Source organism: Mustela putorius, unplaced genomic scaffold (assembly GCF_011764305.1).
Source record: "Mustela putorius furo isolate JIRA1106 unplaced genomic scaffold, ASM1176430v1.1 tig00000275_pilon_pilon_pilon, whole genome shotgun sequence".
Classification (NCBI taxonomy): domain Eukaryota; kingdom Metazoa; phylum Chordata; class Mammalia; order Carnivora; family Mustelidae; genus Mustela; species Mustela putorius.
In genome coordinates, this window is record NW_025421341.1 from 33,970,954 (window position 1) to 33,991,951 (window position 20,998).

At 59.1% G+C, this 20,998-nt stretch overlaps 1 protein-coding gene across 6 annotated transcripts in view; it reads left to right on the forward strand.

Moving 5' to 3' along the window:
* The window catches only part of DIS3L2 (DIS3 like 3'-5' exoribonuclease 2), a 366,495-nt gene extending 345,773 nt beyond the window's left edge, over window positions 1-20,722 (forward strand). For 5 of the 6 annotated variants that reach the window (XM_045078897.1, XM_045078901.1, XM_045078898.1 and 2 more), the window contains 7 exons: window positions 13,707-13,890; window positions 14,502-14,588; window positions 17,408-17,555; window positions 17,944-18,074; window positions 18,227-18,346; window positions 19,410-19,511; window positions 20,203-20,722. In XM_045078897.1, the coding sequence (XP_044934832.1) occupies window positions 13,707-13,890; window positions 14,502-14,588; window positions 17,408-17,555; window positions 17,944-18,074; window positions 18,227-18,346; window positions 19,410-19,511; window positions 20,203-20,361 (931 nt within the window). In that variant the 3' untranslated portion in view covers window positions 20,362-20,722. The remainder of the gene's footprint in view (window positions 1-13,706; window positions 13,891-14,501; window positions 14,589-17,407; window positions 17,556-17,943; window positions 18,075-18,226; window positions 18,347-19,409; window positions 19,512-20,202) is intronic. The other variant, XM_004773468.3, reaches the window with a different exon arrangement.
* The last annotated feature ends 276 nt before the right edge of the window (window positions 20,723-20,998 follow it).

Here is a 20,998-nt window from a genome sequence, read left to right on the forward strand (position 1 = left end):
CCCACTCTCTGTGTGAGGTTGGCAGTGGAACGCCCCTGGTCTGCACACTGCCTGCGAGGATGTCCGGGTGCAACCTAGCACCCAGAATTTTCTGTGAGCGGTAATTGAGCAGTAAGCCTACCAATATGCAACTGTGACATATGAGGACCCAGGCTTGAGCCTCACAGAGATTTGCCCATGAGTGGACTGGCATGACTCCATTAGCCAGGGAGTACCATCCCTCTCCCCTGCAGTGGCTGCACGGAGAGATGAGAGGCCTGGGCAGGGGAGGACAGCTGCAGCCGGGGAACTACATGGACCCTGGAGGGCATCGGGCAGGGCCTCCTGCCAGATGGGGACAGTCCAGCAGAGGCCAGAGAGTGCTGGGTGCTGTGGATTGGTCTTCCCAGTCATGAATGGCTGCCCAGGCCTAACCTCAGTTACCTCAGCTACCTCAGCTACCCATGAGGAAGCTCCCAGAAGGCCATGCTGACACAGAAATCTGGTCAGCATCCCGGGTGCCCAGCCTTCCCAGAGCCTCTAGAAGTCCTGGATAAACAGGGCTCCCCAAGACGAACTTGGAGTAGCAGCTCGGGAAAGTGAAACCGTTGGATCCAGTCAGGCTTTGACATCTGCTGGCCTCACTGTCTGACTTACCACTGACCCGGCTCACTGGGATAAAGGGCCTCATCTAGATTGTTCTGGCCTCGGGTCTAAGGTCAAGCTGAGGGTAATACCCGGAAAGGGCTGAAGGCTTCCCACAGCCTATATCTGAGAGCTTTCGTTGGCCCAGAGACAGAGGGTAGAGATGGAGATGAAAACCAGAAATCCCCTTGCTGGCCCCCACCCACTGTTCAGAGGGAGAACAGGGGCCTCAGTGTGTCCTAGAGGTTGCCCTGGCAGACACTTTACCGTGTTGGGGAAGCCCAGAGGCTCTGGACAGGAACATATCCATTTAAACCACTCTGAGCCTAGTTCATAAAACGGTAGGTCAATATTTTACAAGTCACTTAGCTAATGAAGACCTCTGCCAGACTCAACATACCACATCCCAGTGGGTGATAAGACAAGTGTTAGTTCACTGGAAACAGCCCAGAGGAGAGGTTTTTTCCTTTCTTTTTCGTAATCTGCTGGGTTTCATACTTAGATAGAGTGAGGCGGGCTGCCCTTGGACAAGAATATTCGCTTGTCAGGTGGCCCAACAAATGAGCCCCGGCTACACCCTCACCCCGTGGCAGGTCTAAGCAGCAACCACCTGCAGGCGAGTCGGAATCTCATTAGAGCAGACTCACATGTCCCACTCGGCTGGTGGAAGCCATCTTCGGTTCTGTCTGCCAAGTCCACATGCTGCCTTCCTGTGGGGAGAAGCTCAAGGGACGCCACAGGAGCTGTGACTGCAGCATGATCTCCACTCCCACCTCCAAAGACAGGCCTCATTTTCCCCTCAGCATTTTCTCTGGAGCATTGAGCAAACCATGTCTCTGAAGGGCCTCGTTTGTTCCCCCAAGCATTTTATTACCATCTACACATGCCCTTGGCTGTGACCTATGCTTGCCCTTGGCCATGGGATACAGAGATTGGGGGGGGGGGGCTGGTCCCCAGGCAGGAAAACCAACCTCAGTGGAGACCCTCGCCATCCGTGATGAGCTCTGAGCCTGGACTGAGCCTTGAAAACTCAGCCTGAGTGCAGGAGGCGCACCCGGGCGTGGCCAGCAGAAGGCGCCCCGCGGGAGCCCAGGAGCAGTCCTGCAGAGTCTGGGGGCCCAGCACCCAAGAGGAAGCCCAAAGAGCATCCTGGGAGCAGAGATGCCCATGTCCTCATTACTTGGTGTGAGAGCTAAGCTGAAGCCAAGGGAGCGGCCGCCTGTGATGCAAGAAGCCATATCTGTGTCAGGGCTCAAGCCCCTCCAAGGGCCCTGGCCACAGCTGGGGTAACCAAGGGACTGACACAGACTGTTGAGATTTTTCTGACAGGGTGGAACTCTCCAGAGTAAGCATTAAAAAAGGCCTGAATTCTTTGCCCAAGTCAGAGTTCAGTGTGGAACTACACTCTCAAGACAGGCTAGAAAGGCTCGTTGGAGGCTTACCGAGCAGCGGCTCCCAGGGCAGGCATTCAGACCGAGGCATCTGGGGGTCAGGATGGCCGTGGCTCTGCAGAAAGCCCCGCCCTCCCTTCTGAACTGGTGGGCCAGCCCATGGCCACAGCTGGAGCAGTAGCAGTAGCTAGCAAGAAAAAGAGGTCGCCGAGGAAATAGAACCTTCGAGCCTTTAGCTAGTGACTGGAACAGGCTAGGAGAGGGGATGGCTCTGGGGACTAGGGCAGTGAGAACCAGCGTGCTCAGCACCTGTGCTCATTCATTGGCAACACTGAGATGCAAGGTGGGGGCTGAGCCCCAGCATAGATGAGAGAAAGCATTTCCTTGGGGAAGTGGTGAGGTACAGATAATTCCAACTCCTGATCTTTTTGTCCCCCTGAGCAATAAAGAGGCAGAGGCCAACCCAGGGCTGCAAATAAGACTCCCAAGATTGCAGAAATGTCCCAGCCCAGCCAGGTGGGCAGGTGGCCTCATGCGTGTACCTACCTGGTGTAGTCAGCTCCAGACCAAGGGGCAGAGAACAGCCCCAGGGAACATCTCCATCCCCCTGGGCTTGTGGAGCACCAGGCTGAGAGGAGTAACCTGGGCTCTGTGGGTGCTGCAACCCTTGCTGAAGGGAGGAGGTACCCTTGACTATTAGGAGGAAGGACTTCAGTGATGTGGCAGACCACCTTGGGGCAGGCTCTGTATTGAGCCCTTGGTCAGGCACCACTCAGGAAAGCCTGCTGCCCAGTCCTCAGGGAACTTTGGGCAGGCAGTTCAAGATAACCTGAAGAAAAAGCAGTGGACGGGGCCTCTGTGTCCCTGGTCTGTGAGCTTGGAGGAACCACTCTGCCTCTGAGCCTCCCTTTGCCCCATGAACGATGAGGGGTCTAAGACTCGTGAGAACAGCATAAAGTGCCAGGGAAATGGGGGTATTGGTCTTGCATAGACAAAGCAAAATTACAGACAAAACATCTCTTTGGAGCATGGTAAACAGCTGAGCGAGCCAGCCGGAGAGAGGTTGGCATGGGACAGGCCTGAGTGGCTTGGGAGGCATTGGGGGTAGAACGCGCAGAAGCCCACAGAAGGCTGCCGTGTGAGCTCGTTGGATTTGGGCCAGCTCAGAGCCAAGAGGCCTTATCAGTCCTTGCCCCCTTTCTGGGCTAGACTGGGCAGAGCACCCTCAGAGCAGCTGCCCTGCGCCATCCCCAGCAGCCTCAAGCATTAAAGGCTCAAGACTTGGGCTCCAGGATGATGCTCAGGTCTAGACTCTTGGCTCCAAAGGATTTTACAAGATGTATTGTCTTTGAGGAAGCCAATGGCACCCACCTGGGCCTTTTTCACAAAGTCATAAATAGCATGTTTGGGTGCCTCTTCAGAGACTGAGACCATTGAGACCCTCTCCTGGTGTGCCCCACAGTGTCCCAACACACATTCATGGCCCAGAGAGCCCTGACCACGTCCGCATGCCAGTGCCTCCCACCTGACCCTCTCCTCCCCATGGCCTTGAACCAGGCATGCACAGGAGGTCAGCCAGACCAGGGCTCAAGATGGGGGCCGATTGCCGCATCTGGGTGGAGGCCAGCTCACGCACGGTTCCCCCCAAGGGCCGTGCCTCTACTAGCCTTGCATCCCTGGGCAGCCCACCCAGGTAGCCCCCCAGGGTGCATGGGGGCATAGGAACCCAGAGTCCTTCTTCATGGCCGAGGAACCAACACTTACCTAAAGATCCAGATTCGCATTTTGCTCATTCCAGGAAACCCTTTCCTCCTTTGCCTGAGGACAGACTTTGGAGTCAAAAAGACCAGTCTCCAGATCACAACCCTGCCACACTCTGGTGCATGGAAAGCCCAGCCCGAGACCAGCAGGTGGTCTTACTTCCTTCCAGCCTTCAGTGGCTGTGTAGCTGGGCTGATGGCCCTGCTTAAAGTGAGCTGCTCCCCAGAAACAGTGAAACCAAGCGTGTCTTGGGGGAGGTGAGGAAAGCCTGTTGTAACTTGGAAAAGCCAAGTAACTTGAGGTCCTAGAACTTGTATCTCATCCTCTCTTACCTAGTTGTCTGGTGGAGGTGGGGTACGGGAGGGTGACACCTGGAATTGCATTCTGGACTACTCCTCTCTTCCAAATAGCTTTGTGCCCAAAGCCTAACTTTAAGATCAAAATTGATCTCTCCCAATGTCAGTGATGACCGAGTTGGCCCCCACTGGGCTTATCCAAGCTCTGTCCCTTGTCCAAGGTTACAGAGTGAGGCCCCATGGTTGGGCTGGGGCATGAAAGGGACTCTAAGGCCTGGGAGTCTGAAGAGGGCAGCAAAGCTGTCAGGGGGCAGTGTGGGGGCCCCCGAAGGTGGCCGGGCCTCTGTGTATCCCGACCATACCTGCTGTGGTCGGCGGTTTTCATCCGCTTTGGAAGGCAGCTAGGAGCAGAGAAAGGTGTGTGTGTCAACGCCCCAGCATAGCCAGCGAGCCCTAATTACCCAGCTCCATGAGGCCACAAGCACACATAGCCACCTGGTTCTGCTTAGGGGGGAGTTTTCTGCCATGAGCACCGGCCTTATGCCTCCTCGAGCAGAGTTCTGAACCTTGGGAAGGGAGCTCGGCTTCTCAGCTAGCTTTACGCTGACAAAGGGCTTTCTGCCTGTCAACCCAACTCCCCAGCAAACCCCATCCCCTCCCTACCGCAGCCACTGGGCCTCCCTTTGGCAGGGCCCGAGGGCCCATGCTCTGGACGCCTAGCCTCTGGAGACTTCCTTTCGAGCTAGAAAAACAAGCGGCCGAACCGTGCCTCCCTGCAGCTGGACCCCACCCGCTGAACCTATAGAAAGGCCCTGGAGTGGATTCAGCCTCACAGAAGAGGAAACCTGGCTCCGGCCTCACCCGCAGGGCCTGTTATGTCTGGCTCCAGAGGACTTCTCCTCTGGGCTTTTCCATGCCTGTGAACTAGGCCCCATTCATTTCCCTGTGGTTTCGTGGGAATGTCCAAAACACTCAGCAGGTTGTAGCAAGCCCAGGAGGAGAGGGGTCAGCAAGAGGCCCGGGCCGTGACGTGTGGTCGGCCCCATGGCCGCAGCACCTTCCACTTGGGGTGTCCGGCTGGCTGTGGGTGGGCACCGGTCAGTCCTCCGGCTGCCCCCCACCCAGCCTGGCCGGCTCAGCCTGTGGCTCTCTCTCTAGGTCTCCACTTTCCAGCTCCCAGGCCACCAGCCCCACCCCGGCCTGGCCTAGGAGAGAACCGCAACAAAGATCTCTTCAAGCTTCCCATCTCCGGCAGCTTCCCCTCAGCGCCCGTCCAGCCGTCCTTCCCCTCCCGCCCTGACTCCCAGTGCCTGTACAGTTTTCCACCACACTGCCCTCCATCTGGGGCTGCTGGGAGAGCTGCAGGTCCTCTATGAGGGTGGCCGCCTCCCCCCACACACCCCTAACCCCCTGGGCTTCCCGACCTCGGAGAAGGGGCCACGCTCAGGCGTACCGCCCTGCTGGCTGCCACCTTCCGACAGCTGAACCCCAGGGCTCCCAGGCCTGCAGTGGGGAGAATGTGCCCAAGTGGGGAGAATCGGGTCCTCAGAAGGAGTGATTTGAAACTGGCTGGCTGGGAGCAGTTCTTACCAAATTTCCAATTTAGCAGTTTTCAGCAAGTGCTAATCGAACTGCCTCTGTGAGTGACCTAATTCCATCTGCATGAGATTCCCAGAGTTGTGACAAGTACCCCGATGGCCAAGGGCAGAAGAGGCTCTGCTGGTCTCTCACTTGCTCTTGGTCTTTGAAAACTGATGCATTTTCAGGTTTGGGTCACAGCCATGCCACTGTGCCCTGGCGGCCCAGCTCCCCTGTCCTTTCCAAAGCCACTTTCGGAGTGTTCTGGGTATGGAAGGGGTGGGGTGAGTTTCTCATCTGGTTTAGCTGTAAAATGAATCTGGAAATGGAACATCCTTGGCAGCCCTGTGGCTCTGGTCGGGCAGGGCTGAGAGGGTAAGTGCAGAGGAGCCGAGAGTCCAAGGGCAAGGGCCCTGGGCCGTCAGGGTCAGGAGCTCAGCCTGCCCGTCTACACGGATTCTGGGCTCAAGAGAGACCCTGCTGTCAGCTGCCGCTCTTCTAGATCCACCGACCTCTGAGGGAGGGAGGGCAGCCAGCGGAGCTGTGGTCAGCCCAGCGCTGACCTTGGGTCTGGACTCTGCCAGCCCCCAGGCTGCCCTGTCCCTGGGCCTTGTGGAGGTAGCCACCGTATTTGTTGAACTCCTTCGCCCAGTAGACTTGAAAAGACAGTTTCGGGACGGTGCCCTCGTGCCAGTGCTCCGAGGCTACCCAGCAGCTACCCAGCTGCTCTTCACACAGGGGCCTGCTGCTGCTGTCCTCCCTGAGCCCTCTGGACAACCTGGGAAAAGGGGCTGGGGAACGTGGGATCCCGCCCCCCTCCTCCCCTGCCTGGCTGTGGCCCTGGACAAGGCCCTTCCTCTTCGGGCTCCAGGAGCTCCAAGCAGCTGGGAGGAAGGGGCCTGTCCCTTCCTGCAGGGACACTGTGAGAGGGCCTTCCCGGGCCCCTCCTTGAGCAGACAGACGGCGGCTAGGACAAGCTGCCTCCTTTCCCCTCAAACCATGTGGCCCGGCATCCCCTCATGGGAGCTGACAGCTCAGAGGGGACATCAGACTTATTCCCTCCTCGAATACAGGCCGGCCACATCGTCACCCCTCAGGTCCTCCCTCACCGGTAGCTCCTTCGCTGCTGAAAACACGTGCAGGGTCATCTTTTGGAGACTTAAAAACAGCCATCAGAAAGCGTTACCTCCTCACCCTCCCTTCTGAGGAACTCTCACCTCTTCCACTAAGGGCCGAATTGAGAGTCACCGGCATTTGACGGCCTCCCTCCTCAATCTTTAGTTTCCCAAATCAAGCTCCCCAGCTCCACAGCCATGGCGCCATGCGTCTGCTTGCCGAATGTAGGGCCCCCTGCAGCTTCCCCGTGTTCTCCACAGCGGTCCTGCCCCAGGCAACCACTCCTGGACCTCATTCCTCCCCTCATCCCTCTCTCCCCCTCCCCCCACCAGCTACCGTGCTCCTTCCCTCTTGCCTTCCTGGGCCCGTGGACAGTCTCACCCAGTCCCAGAGCCTCGCCTCACTTGTATCTCAGGCTCTGGCATGACCTTCCCTTTCCTGCTGCCTCTGGCTGCTGCTCACAAGCCATCGGTCCCTCCGGCTTTCATCCTAACTGTGCCCTACCTCGGCCCTGCGCCCCTTCACTGTGTTCTGCATGCCCATCCCTGGGCATGCTCCCCAGAGAAGTGCGGGTGCTGGAGGCTGGTACCCCAGCCCCGCCTGCCATCCCCCACAGCACAGCCCTCCTCCCTCTGCCCTTGGTTCCTGCTTTTCTTGATTTGTTTTCCCTCCACATCTTTACTCGTTCATCCCTTTGACATAAAGTAGTTCCCTTCTCCTTGCCACTTCTTGGAACTGATCTGGCCTCGAGTGCACCAGGCCTGTTTGCCAGTCAGCTGTGGGATTCAGAGCCAAACCTCTTTCCTTTTTGCCCTGTAAGCTTCCCTCGCCCAGAAAGGGATAGAAAGCCCTCCCAGGGCTGCGGGAGACTTTCAGGGGTTCCAGTCCAGACTGCTCCCCTCATGCGGTCTGTCACCAGGTGCTTTGTGAACGTCCCTCCCTCCCTCACCGTGCACAGGCAGAATTCGGCCGTAGCAGCTCCAAAAAGATTAGTAAGAGAGCAAAGAAACCAGCGAATGGCTCTATCTGGGGAGTCTTACCCCTCTGGGGTGGGGGGTCAGTAAATAACCACGCTGCGGTCTTGTGAGTAGAGTGCGCCATGGAGACCCCTGAGACCAGGGGTGGGGAAGCCGGAAGGGCTGATGCTTCTCAGGCACCGCGTTTGGGAATGGATGCAGTCAAGCTCTTTTCTCAGGCAGAGCTCAAAATTGTCAAGAACTCCTGGTGGCAAGTGTTAGGGGTCAGGCATATACACGTGAGGGCTGTGCGGCCAAGCAGAACAGGGCCCGGTGGCAGGGACCCAGCCCTCCCAACTCCCAAATGTCCCCATCCTGGGAATCTGTACAGATTTATAGAACATACGCTCTATGCCAGCTTCGGGCAACCACCCAACCTCGTGCTGGGACCAGGGTAGACAGCACTGGGATGGGGACGAGGGTGCGGCGATGATCAGAGGCAGTCACAGCAGTGGGAGTGAAATGCTAGAAGGGGATGCCCAGGGAGCACCGAGGGTTCGGGTTCGTGCCTCATGCTGCCTCCCTGAGGAAGAAGAGAGGAGAGGGGAGGAGAGAAGAGGGAAGGGGAGGGGAGGGGAGGAGAGGAGAGAGGGCCCAGCGCACCAGCGAAGAGAGCCGCAGTGCAATGAGACAGAGCAAGAGAGAGCTGCCTGAAGCCAGCATGGCTGGATGATGAGGAGTGGAGGTTGGGGAGAAGGGAGAGGCGATCTGGGCACATGACAAAATGCCTAGTAAACCTCATTCTTCCAAGGAGATGGGCTATCCCAAGGATGGTGGTAGTCAGTCGCTGAAGGGCTTCAGGCAGGAGAGGGACATGAGCAGGTTTGCTTCAAGAAAGAATGCCCGCTTTGGGTGTAAAGAAGTAAACAGCAGGGTGAGACTAGGAGTGGGGAGGCCAGTTGGTCAGAGCTCGAGGCCTGACCGTGGTGGTGGCATCGGGGCTGGAGGGCAGCGGGGGCCTCCAGGAACCTCGCTGTGTGTTCTGTCCACATCCTGGGGTCGGGGCACCCAGCCAGGCACATTCGTGGTACACACAATAACAGTGTTTTTCAGGGAGGCCAGGAGATTGTATATCGTACCTCTATTTTTCAGATAAATCGGTTGAGATTCAGAGAGATTTAAAATTGTGTCTGCAGTCCCACAGCTAGTGAGGCACAGAGCGGGAACTCCAGGCCTGCGACTGACAACTAGCCTCTCCCCTCCACATGGCCTGACCCTTGCACATTGGACTAAGGAGGGAAGCGGGATGCGTAGTGCAAAACAGCAGGAGAGGTGATGAGCAGGAGCCTCAGCCTGGGACACCACCCTCCCCCTGTCCCACCCAAGGGGCTTGTTGGCTGCAGACACCACCCCCCCAGGCCCCTCATTAACAAAACAGAGCTGCAGCCTCCCAGACCAGTGGAGGAACATTCTGTCCAGTTCCTCCAACAACGACAGTCGAGAATGGGCAGCCTTCCTCGAAAAGGACAGCTGTCCCAGCCCATTGCCCGACCCCCACCAGGCAGAGCGCCTTCTCCCAGACCTCACCCTTCCCGCTGGGACCCAAGTCCAGGGGTCACTGAACAGTAAGGGCCACAGCCTGGAGCTTCTGTCATCCTGAGGTGCATTAGCCTCCTGGAATAAAAACCTCAACTGGAATCGTCCCCTAGCATTTCATAGATATTTATACTTTTTACTCTAAGTAACGTTAACACACTTGGGGAAACACCATTCTGGACCAAAGTCGTCTTTGCTGTGTGAGGAGGTGTGAGCTTATGAGGAGGTTGTCTGTGGCCTTTACCTGCCGTCTGCCCAAGCGGGTAAGGGACTCCTACAGCTCCGGACTTGCTCTGCTCCTCCCTGGGATGAGAAGCCTCTCACCAGCCCTGCTCTCCCCCGCCCCCCACCCAGCTCCTCCCCACCAGCACCTGCGAGCCCAGAGCCCAAGCAGGTGGGATGCCGGGAATGAGTGCTGATGGGCTCACATCCTGGCATGGCCCCCAGCTGGCTGTCACAGGCACCCCACACACACCCCCAAGACCTCCAGAGTTGTGGGCCCCCGGTGACTCTGGGCTCCGGATGCTGGGCAGATGCCAGGACTGGGACTGAGGCCCCACCTCCAAGGGCTTGGCTTGCTGTTCTGGAAGGGGATCCTGGCTGGTGGCCATTCCTGAGCCCCCGTGTAGAGCAGTTGTCAGGCAGTCACTGACTTCCAGCCTCCTCGCCCTCCCTCAGCGAGTGGGGCACTGTGATCTCATGCCTGTGCCATGGCGGGTGGAGGAGATGGGCTCTGGCCAGGTCAGGTACCCAGATCCAGGAGCGGGGCCCTCCATCCCCACCACCCGGCCTCTGATGCGTGACGTTTGCTGTCAGGGGCGCATCCTAACGACCCAGCCGCTTGGCTCGGGGCCTCTACAGTCAGCGCAGGCCCCCAACAGGGGAAGGAAATTGGGGTGAAGGGGTGTTTGCTGACAAGTCAGCTGTTCAGGCTCCTCTTCTAATCTTGCCACGTCCCAGGTCCTGCAGAAGAAAGAGGCTGGGGGGCCCCCTTCTGGCCCATCCATGGAACTGACCCCTGGGGGGAAACCTGTTGAGCCTGGTGAAGGGGGCCTTTGCCAGCCTCAGACGCCCTTCTGTCTCACCCCCCATGCCGCCCCGCCCAGTTCTCCCTCTGCGGTACCTGGCCCCGCTTTTGACAGTGAATCCTGAACTCAAGGGAATCTGGGGGCTAGCCGCTTGGCATTTCCTTGGCCTTCCTGTTCACTTGACTGGGGACCCTGCTCCAACCGCGCTCCGCCCCTCCCAGCACCCCCGCCCCAGGACCGAACTGCCACGGTGCTCCAAGCCCCGTTTCCTCCCACTCACAGTTTGCGTGTTCTCTCTACCCACTCCTCTCCCCCCTGCTGGCAGAAGAAGGATTTTAAGGACAGGTTGTGGAGAAATGGTCCCCGCAGCTATCCTAGAACACTAATGAGCTGTGGCAACACCCAGAGAGTCAGCCTTATTGCTACGCCACCTCCCAGTTCAGTGACATTGATGCTTTTCTGGGATGAATGCTTGATATCTGCAAACTGTCTTGGAGAGAGTTCCACAGGAGAGAGTTCTCACCTCCTGCCCCGCTGTCCTGAGGGAGGGACTGAGACACTCAGGGAGAAATGGAGCCCCCAGGAGGCACCAAGGGACCTGCCCAAGGTCAGCCTCTGCATCTCAAGCTTCAACAGACTTTCTTCTGAAGGTTAACCAGAGCATGCTGGCTTTTCTCCCACCGACTTCAGGTGCTTGTGGGAATGTACTGGAGGCCCAGGGAGGACAAGTAATGGAGAAGCAGCCTGACTGGAGTCTGTTGACACTGCCTAGGGCTCTGGGTATCAGCCCCACCTTCCCCATCCCTTCCTTCCTGTTCTCGACTTTACTTGAGAACCTGAGATGAGGCAGCAGAGCGCCTGCAGGAACTGGGAGCAGGAGCGCAGCTCCACCCTGGGGTGGGGGGCACCCCACCATTCAGTTCCTTTGACCCCAGGGGTGGGAGTTGCGTGCAGGGACAGGCTGGAATGCCACAGCCCAGCCCACTGCTCTGGCAGGCCCAGCACTGCCTCACCTGCAGTCTGACGGCAGCCCTGCTATGGGGCCATGCTGCCCCCTGCTGGCAACACTGGCAAAACACAAGGTTATCTAGGTGTTCCCTCCTGGTCCAAGCTTGCACCTGGGCTGGAGACTTCGGGGCCCCAAGGAACAGGCCATAGACACCCTGCCCACAAGCATTCTCGGACTGCAGGGGGAGGCAGGTCTCGAACCGCCTGGCACACAGTAACGTTCATTGAGTGGACAGACATGAACGAAGGTACGCATCTGAAGCATTCTGATGATGACCAAGAACAGACATTAAACCAAACCAGGCATTTATTGAGTAGGAGCTGAGAATCCTGTTGGGTTGACAAGACCAAAATATGAAGAGTCCAGCAGCGGTAGTCTGAGACACAGGTGACCGCGAAACAGCCTGGCTCTTGTTGCCTGGGGGCGAGTTGGCAGTAGGGCTCCAGGGGGGAGATGGGCGAGCCTTCAGCCTGGGCCTTCAGGAAGGCAAGGGAAAGGCAGGAAAGGGGGATCAGTGGCAGGAATGAAACTCATAGGGCATCTTGGGGAGTCCCCCTAGTCCCGCCACCACGGCTGGCCATTTGGCGTGACAGTGCAGAGAGAGAAAGTATATCCTATGTCGTGAGGCCAACGACAGGAGGCCCTTATAACCTGTGATGTTCGTACTGGTCTCCAGGACCACCCTGTGGGCTGGGGCTGCCCTCCGACTATACGTTTGAGAGAAAGGAGGGTCAGGAGAGGTCTCAGAGTCATGCCTGTTCCTACAGCAAGAACACGGAGCCAGGATTCACTCCACTTAGGAAACAGTGGCCGGTTCCGGTGCCTGAACCCCGGGTTTCTCAGCAGGAAGGGCTGTGCTCAAGGACAGACTGCGGGGCAGGGAGGCAGAATGGTCACTGCAGTGACTATGAGCACGCAGTAGGGGATAAAGAAACTCCCCATCCACGGTCTGACCCTTGCCATCCTCCGCCCAAACTCTATCCAGTCCGAAGTCAGCCCCGCAGATGAGGGGCTAGAGTCCAGGCTCAGGCTGGCCTTCTCCCAAGGCCCTGACCTGGCCCCGGGCCCTCCATGCTACCACCAGAGGGCCATTCTCACAGCCCTTGTCCCTCATAGAGAGGGCTTCAGGGAAAGACAGATGTGTTCTCGGGACAGCTTGGCAGACCAGATCCTCACTTCTACTGTGGGAAAGGGACTCTGTCAGCTCCCTCTCCCCTCCCCTTCCCCCGTCACAGGCTGCATTTCTCTCCAAGAGCTCAGTGAGGTTGCAAGGCTAACCCTAAAGCTACACGCACACCTCCAGAAAAAGGCAGTTCATCCCCCAGCTACTTGTCGCCAGGGCCACGGAAGCTCACTCCCTGACCTCTTCTGGCTCCGTGAGAGAAGCACGGGCTTGATGTGCTGCTTGGGGTCCAGAATAAAGGCTGGGGAGAGTGGTCCCTGAACTGGGCAAGGCTGGCCCCATACAGCCCCTTTCCAGCCGCTTCTGCTCTCCTGCTGTGAGTGCTCTGCTCACTCTCCCACCAGAGCCCTGGGTCGGGGAAGCAGCACGTGGCCGCCTGCCCCAGGTTTGAGGGGTGGGGGTGCTGACCTCAGGGCTATGCGATCCAGTTTCCCCCTTTTCCTGACTCCTCTATCTTGGCACACACACACACACACACACACACACACACACGTCGGTCCCTGCCCTTCTCCCTGGGTCCTGGGTGTGCCTTTGTCTCTTCACCGGGTGTATCTGTCCCTGCTTCTTGATTCTAATTACGCTCAAGGATAGCAGCAAGTGTTCAAACCTAAGTGGTTAACTCTCTGGGATTTGAACACCTCGACAGCACATTGATCTCGCCCCAGGATGCCAGATTCCTCTTGCTGTCTGTGACCCTCCTGTTCATCCTCAGAAACCCTCCTCCCCCCAGGGAGAGAAGGGAGCCCTGGGTCTGCTGACCACCTTCTTTGCACCCCCAGGAAGCGTGCTGATGCTGGGCCTGGGCATCTTGTTTTCTCACCCCTGGGGCGCCCCTGAGTGTCCTGGGAGGCGAGTTGTTCAGCAGACAGCTTTATCCAGCACCTTCTCTTTGTCAGGCAGGGCACTGGGGTACCAGGCACAGGGCCACAGCAGGAAAGAAGACAGATGCCATCCCACCCAGACTCATGGGGGAGGTGGTGCGCAAGCTCAAATGTCAGAAGGGAAGAGCGCTACTGATGATTAGCGCCAAGAGGGGCACGAGCAGGGGTACGAGACTGGGTGGCAGGAGGGCGTCTCTGACACAAGAGAGCCAGTCTGCAGCTAGTTTGGGAAAGAATGGGTAGCGGCAGCCCCTGACACCTGCTCCTCACCTCCCCACCCCCCGCAGACTCGTGGAGGAGTTTATGCTCCTGGCCAACATGGCCGTGGCCCACAAGACGCACCGCACCTTCCCTGAGCGTGCCCTCCTGCGCCGGCACCCTCCGCCCCAGACCAAGATGCTCAATGACCTTGTGGAATTCTGCGAGCAGTTGGGGCTGCCCATGGACTTCAGCTCTGCAGGGGCCCTCAATGTGAGTGCCGGGAGTGCGAGGGAGGGTAAGGCCCTGGGGAGAGGCCTCCAAGTCACAGATGCCCTGGCCATGGGCCACACTCCCCACCAGGACCAGGCTGAGGGAAGCCGCTCAACACTCCGTCATGGGCAGGGATCCTGCAGCCGGGGCTGGGCTGGGCAGGGCTGGGCTTGGGCCCAGAAACTTTCCATAGGGGGCTGGGAGGATTGGAAGCCCAAGAATGTTTTTTATAGTAAGTGCTGTGAAGTGCTCCCTTTCTGGAACTAAGCCTTATGGGGCTCAGGCCTGACCTTTGATCCCACAGAAGGGTGGCTGTTCCGCTCTGGGTTTTTAAGTCTGGGGTGGGCAGAGAAGTAACTTAGGTCAGACAGCGGAAACCAGTCTCTCCATGTAGCCAACAAGACATGGAAGAGCTGACATCGGAGCCACGGCCCAGCGTGGGATGCACGGTGGAGGCTGCTGGCCTCCACACCCCACCATGGCCCTCTGAGCGGGATCAAGCCCTCCGCTTACCCCTCCACCCCCCAGAGCTGGGTCTCAGGTGGTCAGAGGGTGACAGGGTCCCCAGAGCCTGGCCCAGTTTGACTGCCTATCACACGGTTTGCTTCTAGAAAAGTCTGACCACAACATTTGGAGATGACAAGTACTCCCTGGCCCGGAAGGAGGTACTCACCAACATGTGTTCCCGGCCCATGCAGGTAAGGAAAGACCTGCCCCCCAAACCTGCCCCTTCTCCCAGGGGCCTCCAGGACCTCCAAATGCCAGACAACCTCAGGGGAGGGGTGGGGAGAGTAGCCCCAGGCGTTACCTAGGATAGGTGAGCCCTGAGCTCTGATTATCAGCCTCCTACACAGACTTGCCTGTCTTACCTGTTCAAGGACAGTTTCTGTGGGGCCCTTCAAGGGCCCAGTTTGAGGCCCGCTGTCCCCTGCGCAGGGTCAGGGGCTCCATTCCCTAACTGAAGGCAGGGAGTCATCACAGGGCATACACCAAGCCTTTAGTGTCCAGTCCCTACAGACCAGACCAGCTCAGGGAAGGAACAGGGCCAGTTAGCAACTGAGCTGGATGGGCACCCTGGAGGGGAGAGATTGTCTCCCATCGCAGCCTGCCTGGAGGGAAAGTCATCAACCCCCACCAAGCGCCCACCCTGTGGACCCTGGGCAGAGGAATCTCCCTCTTCCTCGCTGGTAGGAGGGAAGTTAGGCGATGGGCCTGTGTCGCAGGCAGTGTGACAGGCTGGCAGGCTGGGCCTAGACAATGAACTTGCTCCAGCAGCCTGTCTCAGCCCCCTGAGTCTGAGCTTCAGCCCCTGCAGACCCAAGCATCTTGGGGAGAAGCCCCCCCCCACCCCCCCTGTGAGGCCAGCTGGAGCTGCGCATACTAATGGGGCCAGCTCTGGGCTCCATCCTGGCCAGGGGGCAATGACAGACCATTTTTCAGGGGCTCAGTCAGTCTGCGGATTCAATCAGTCCACAAGAGCCAGGTCACCTCAGCTGGCCACAGCCAATCTATTTCCTGCCAGGAATGAGCCACTGGGGCCCTTTTGGGTCTGGCTGCCTTTACCCTGTCCCCGCTCACAAGCGTCTCCCCCAACCAAGCACCTTTAAAGCACGCCACACAGAGGGGCAGGTGTGCCTGTGGCGAGGGGACTCGATGTCACTCTGCACTCTAGTTGCTCTGAGATGTGGTTACCCCAGGGTCCCAGGAACTGCCTGTTGACTGTGCCAGGCAGGGCCAGTCGGGCTCCTATTCCCTGCCTCCAGCCTCTGGAAGTGTCTGGAACTGTCCGCCTCCAAAGTCAAACTAGCTCTAGAGCTCTGTGGAAAGGAGCCCTCCTCTCCTGAGTCACCCAGAGCCTGAAAAAGAGTGGACTTCTGGCCTTTCCTGCCAGTGAGTGACCTTCAAGGCTGGCCTTAATATGGGGAGCTGATGGCAAAGGGTCCTGGAGTGCCTGTGGTGTCCCTAAGAACTGGGACAGGGACAGGGCAGTGGCAGCAGCAGTTTCCTAAGGAAGCCGCTGAAACAGGACACCTGGGACTTTTCTGTCCCAGGAAAGCCACAGTCCCCACCTGTCCCATCCCGCCCAGAGACACCTTCCCAGCCAGAAAGGGGACCAGGGCCTCTGTGCTGCTCAGCCCAGCTCACGTGGGGAACTGGGCCACCACCACCACTGAGAACAACGCCTAGATGTGGCTTGGTGTGGCGGCTGCTCCCACCTCCCCCAGTGACTTGCCCCGGACATGACCCCGGCCCCAGCAGGAGCTGGCAGGGAGGCAGACTCGGGGAGCTGAGCAGGTCATCACCAGCTGTGCCCTGGATTCCAGGCCCGACACACACAAAGTAAGCGGAGCCGGCTATCCGTTTGGCCAAGCACACAGGCAGCAAGGGAGCGAGGGAACAGACAAGGGTGTGACTTGGGCCTCAGTGAGGAATCTGTCCACTTGCTCCTCGCGGCATCCTGGGGTCGCAGCCCCAAGACCTCCAGGACCACAGGGCAAGTGGCTGCAGGCACTGTGGTCAGGCCACCCACACAGCAGAACCACCATGGCCTGGAACCATTTGCTGGGCCCCTAGAGAAACTTGGCCTCTCTTCGTGTACCCTCGTCCTCACTGCCCCCTGCAGAAAGGCCTCTTGAACTCAGACCTCCGAGTCTTGGTGCCCGGATGGCTTGTCAGGGACAAGGGCTGAGGCTGGCAGCTGGCAAGCCTCTCTCTCCCTTGGCGGACATGTGGCTGCCTGTAGGGGGCCCAGAGGTGTCAGGGTCCCAGCGTGGCCTTCCACAGATCAGGGATAGGGGCTGGAGGGCGTGAGGTCAGTCACCACCAAAGACTAGGCCTGGACCGGAGGAGCTGGGTGCCCACTGCCCACTTCCCTGTAGGCCCATACCAGGCATCCCAGGCCTTCTGTCCTACATGCTGTTCTGGTCCGGTGGCGGTGGCAGCCTCCACAGCCTCGCAGAGCCCTGTGGCTGTCCTGGCTTCCTCTTGTGCCTCCACAGTGTGTCTGCAGCCCCTTGTCTGGCCAGCCCCAGGCCTCCTTCCCTCCTCCCCTTCCCGTGGAGCTGACCAGAAACCACTCCCTGAACCAACAGCAGCAGGCTGAGGGGGAGGCTGAGCTCTGCCCCAGCTGCCCTCAGATTTCAGCTCAGGGTCTGCTCCCCCCAGCCCCCACCACCCCACACCCCCCACTGGGCCTGGGGCTCTGAGGGAGGAGGCCATCTGGCATCTCAAGGTTTCCCCGCACTTCCTGTGCCCACAGAGGTGGGGTGGGCCCCTTGTAGTGCTCTCTGGCCTGTTCTCCGTGCCGCTGCCACGGGTCTGTACAACCCAGGGGTCTGCACAACCCAGGGCAAGACCCGCGTTTGTCTTCAGTCGGGGGTGGTGGTGGGCATGGGCGCCCTGTGGGTCCCCATACAGGGAATGGCCTGCGATCAGCTGCTGGCGGCCTGGCGGCTCCGTGTGCTCCCAAAATCCCTGGGGCCAGCCCGGCTCTCAGACCCCTTCTCCCGCCCCACAGATGGCCCTGTACTTCTGCTCCGGGATGCTGCGGGACCAGACGCAATTCCGGCACTATGCCCTCAACGTGCCGCTCTACACCCACTTTACCTCCCCCATCCGCCGCTTCGCCGACGTCCTGGTGCACCGCCTCCTGGCCGCCGCACTCGGTGAGAGGCATGGCTGGGGAGTCACACAGCTTGTGCCTGCTGGCGGGCTGCCGCGGCTCCGAGTGGACTCCTGGCAGCCAGAAGCCACACTGTATCCCGTGGAAGCCCCAGGGGTTGGTCAGCTGGGCAGTGGGAGAGCCTGGGCCCAGAAACCCCCCACCCCCATGAAAGCTTACCGGGGGTCAGCTGCAGTAGAGCTCATTACAAGTCCTGTGCAAAGCCAGGGGCCCTCACCGTGGCCGCCCACCTTCCCATCCCCCAGAGCCAGGCGGCAGTGAAGGCCAGTGCCACCTCGCCTGGGCAGGGAGCAGTGTGCCACCCCTCACCCAGCTGTGGCCAGCGCATGCACAGCACCCTGCCAGAAGCCCCACAACCGCCCTCTTCCCAGGCTGCGGGGAGCTGCCCGACCTTGAGCCCGAGGCCCTGCAGAAGCAGGCCGACCACTGCAATGACCGCCGCATGGCCTCCAAGCGCGTCCAGGAGCTCAGCACCGGCCTCTTCTTTGCCGTCCTGGTTAAGGTGAGGCCGCCAGCCCAGTGCCCCCCAACCCCAACCCCACCACCCCCTCCTGGGCACCAGTGCACAAGGAGCTCTTAAGGAGCTCAGGGGCCTTCGGCAGCCGGGGATGGCCCTGGGGGTGATGCCATGTCCTGTGGCTAAACCTTGGCTAGAGCCCTGCCTTGCAGGAAAGTGGCCCCCTGGAGTCGGAAGCCATGGTGCTCGGTGTCCTGAACCAAGCCTTCGACGTGCTGGTGCTGCGCTACGGCGTGCAGAAGCGCATCTACTGTAACGTGAGTACCCACGGGCCCCTGAGGCCAGGCTTGGGGACCTCCGGGCAGGCAAGGCCAGCTCCAGGATACCGGGACCCCACCACTTCTGTGCAAAGCCCTCCCTCGCCTCATGGACACACCAAGCTGTGTCCGCTGAACACCTGCATGTCCCCCAGCTCTCTGCCAGGGTCCCCTCCGTATTTGCCCGGTGTCTGGTGGGAAGCATGGAGAATAGGAGCATAGGCCGGGGTCCTTGCTGTCATCACTGGCTCTGGAGAATACAAGCCGTGGTGGTGACGCTGGCCATGTGGAGGCAGAGGGCATGCCATCCCTGAGCTTGCTGCCCTCCACCACCAGCACCAAGCCCACCTGATGGGCTGCACTGGGACACCCCGCTATACCTGCCTGGGATGAGAAATCCGGGCCAGGAGTCAGGCTCAAGGAACAGGCCCCTCCCAGACCAGTGCAGGATGGCAGAGCACACAAGCTTTGGGGAATTCCTTGTGGGAATGTGAAGGGAGGAAAGATCAGAAAAAATGATCCATGGCCACTCTGGAAGCTCTGTCCCCTGAAGAGACAGAAGAGACCACTATTTGCCTTGGGTCCTGCCCTGTGTGGCTGTTTATTCAAGGTTCTTCCCAAGGGTATTTTGTACCCTTGTGGTTAGCGGGTCACCCCCCTGGGCCCTGACTCTGGCTTTGAATTTCCTGAAATCCAGCACACAGAGTGGAGCAAGCATGAAGTTAATACAGTAAATCAGAAGGGACAGAATCGAGTCCCACTGGGGATCTGTCAGGGCTCCAGAAGTTCAGGTGTCAGTCGTCAGGCAGGGCTAGGGCTGCAGAGAGGCCAGCCCTCAGCCTATGCTAACAGACCCGGTGCCCACAGGGGTCAGCACCCCTCTAGCCTTAGGTGCCCGAGCCCCTGACATTCAGCACTTGGGGCAGTTCTATGCCAGTGGGAGGCAGGCAAAGGCAGGGGGCTGCCTCCAACCAGGGGGGTAGAGGGGGAGGGTTGCAGGGTCAAAGGTTAGGAGGTGGTGCCCAGAGCTTAAAACCTGAGACGCAGGTATGTGGACCCCCAGGCACTGCCCCTGCGGTCCTACCACTTCCAAAAGGTGGGCAAGAAGCCGGAGCTCAAACTTGTCTGGGAGCCTGAGGACACGGACCTGGAGCCAGTGCAGCAGGTCAGAACCCGGGAGTGGGGCAGCCTTTCCAAAAAACCATGGTGTTACCATCTGCCCTCTAGCTCTTCCTGAGCCCTCCTCCCACCCCTCCCCACACCCCAGCACTTAGGCTCCCCTGTGGGATTTCAGGCTCTATGTGTGGAGACCAGCCGAGCTCACCAATATCCCCTCCTTGGAGCCAGAGCTTTCCTGTACGGCCTTCCCTGCCCTGGGCCACTTCCCCCACTCCCCACACCCCACCCCACCATGGGGACAGACAAGGGGCTCTGCCTACCCCTCTAAAGCAGAGTTTTAACTTTGGGGATCCTTTTGGGAATCTAATGAAAACTGTGGATCTCATACCCAAGAAGTTGCATACAGTGGTTTTCACCCACTGCACGCTCTAAAGGCCAGCCCTAGACCCCAGTTCCTTGTTCCCAGAGCCGAGGCACTCACTGTGACCAGACAACACACCCAGCCATGTCTGGCTCCCTGACTTCTCTCCAGGGCCATGGCCTCAGTACTTGCTTGCAGACAGACAGACAGAGGCCCAGAGGGGAGGGTGAGTGGACCTGGGGCCCAGCTAAGAGGACAGTGGCAGGGCTGGGCCCCAGCCACAAGCTCTTGCCCCTCCCACCCCCCCACCCCCCACCCCCTGTCCAGCTCCCCATGACGCACTTGTGTCACCAAGCTGGGCTCTGCTCTGCCACAGGTCGTCACCATCTTCAGCCTGGTCGAGGTGGTACTGCAGGCCGAGACCACTGCCCTCAAGTACAGCGCCGTCCTCAAGCGGCCAGGCACTGAGGGCCTCCTGGGCCGGCAGGAGGGGGAGCAGCCAGATGCCAGTGTCGCTGGTGACCTGCAGGCCTGAGGCCTCCTGCGTAGCCCACACCCACCCACACACCCCTGTCCCACCCGCCGGCTTTTAGGAATAGGACCTTTCGACACCAAAGGGGATTTTTAATTTGGTTTTTAACAACTCAGGGTTTTGTTTTTATTTCCTCATTCTATTTTATTTTTGCAGCTCAGTTTTTAAACAAACTGGAGGGGAGAGGGTGGGGCTGGATGGAAGGTTGAGGCCTGGCTCATGCTTTCTGGGAGCAGAACGGGACCCGGTCCTCCTGGGAAGGCCAGCCCCCCCTTCTGCCAGGCCACCCACTGCCTTCCCCTGCCCAGGAAACCGGGGACTTTCAGCAAATCAGTGTCATGGAATAAAATCAAGTGTGAATGGCTGTCTGGTGTGTGGGGCACTATGGGGAGGCCTAGACAGCAGGGTGCCCCTTGGACCCAGGACAAGGGACCTGGCTCAGGCTGTACCCCTCGCAGCTGAGCTGGGATCACCACCCTCCTCCAGAACCTTCCTGTCAGTTCCAGGATGATTCACAGAGCTGGCCACATGTCAGACCGATGCCTGTGCCTCGTTCTGGCTGATTAGAAATGTAATTAGTATGCAAGACAGCAAAGCTCACCCATCACCCAGCTGAAAGTGACTGTCTGCCCCACCCCCA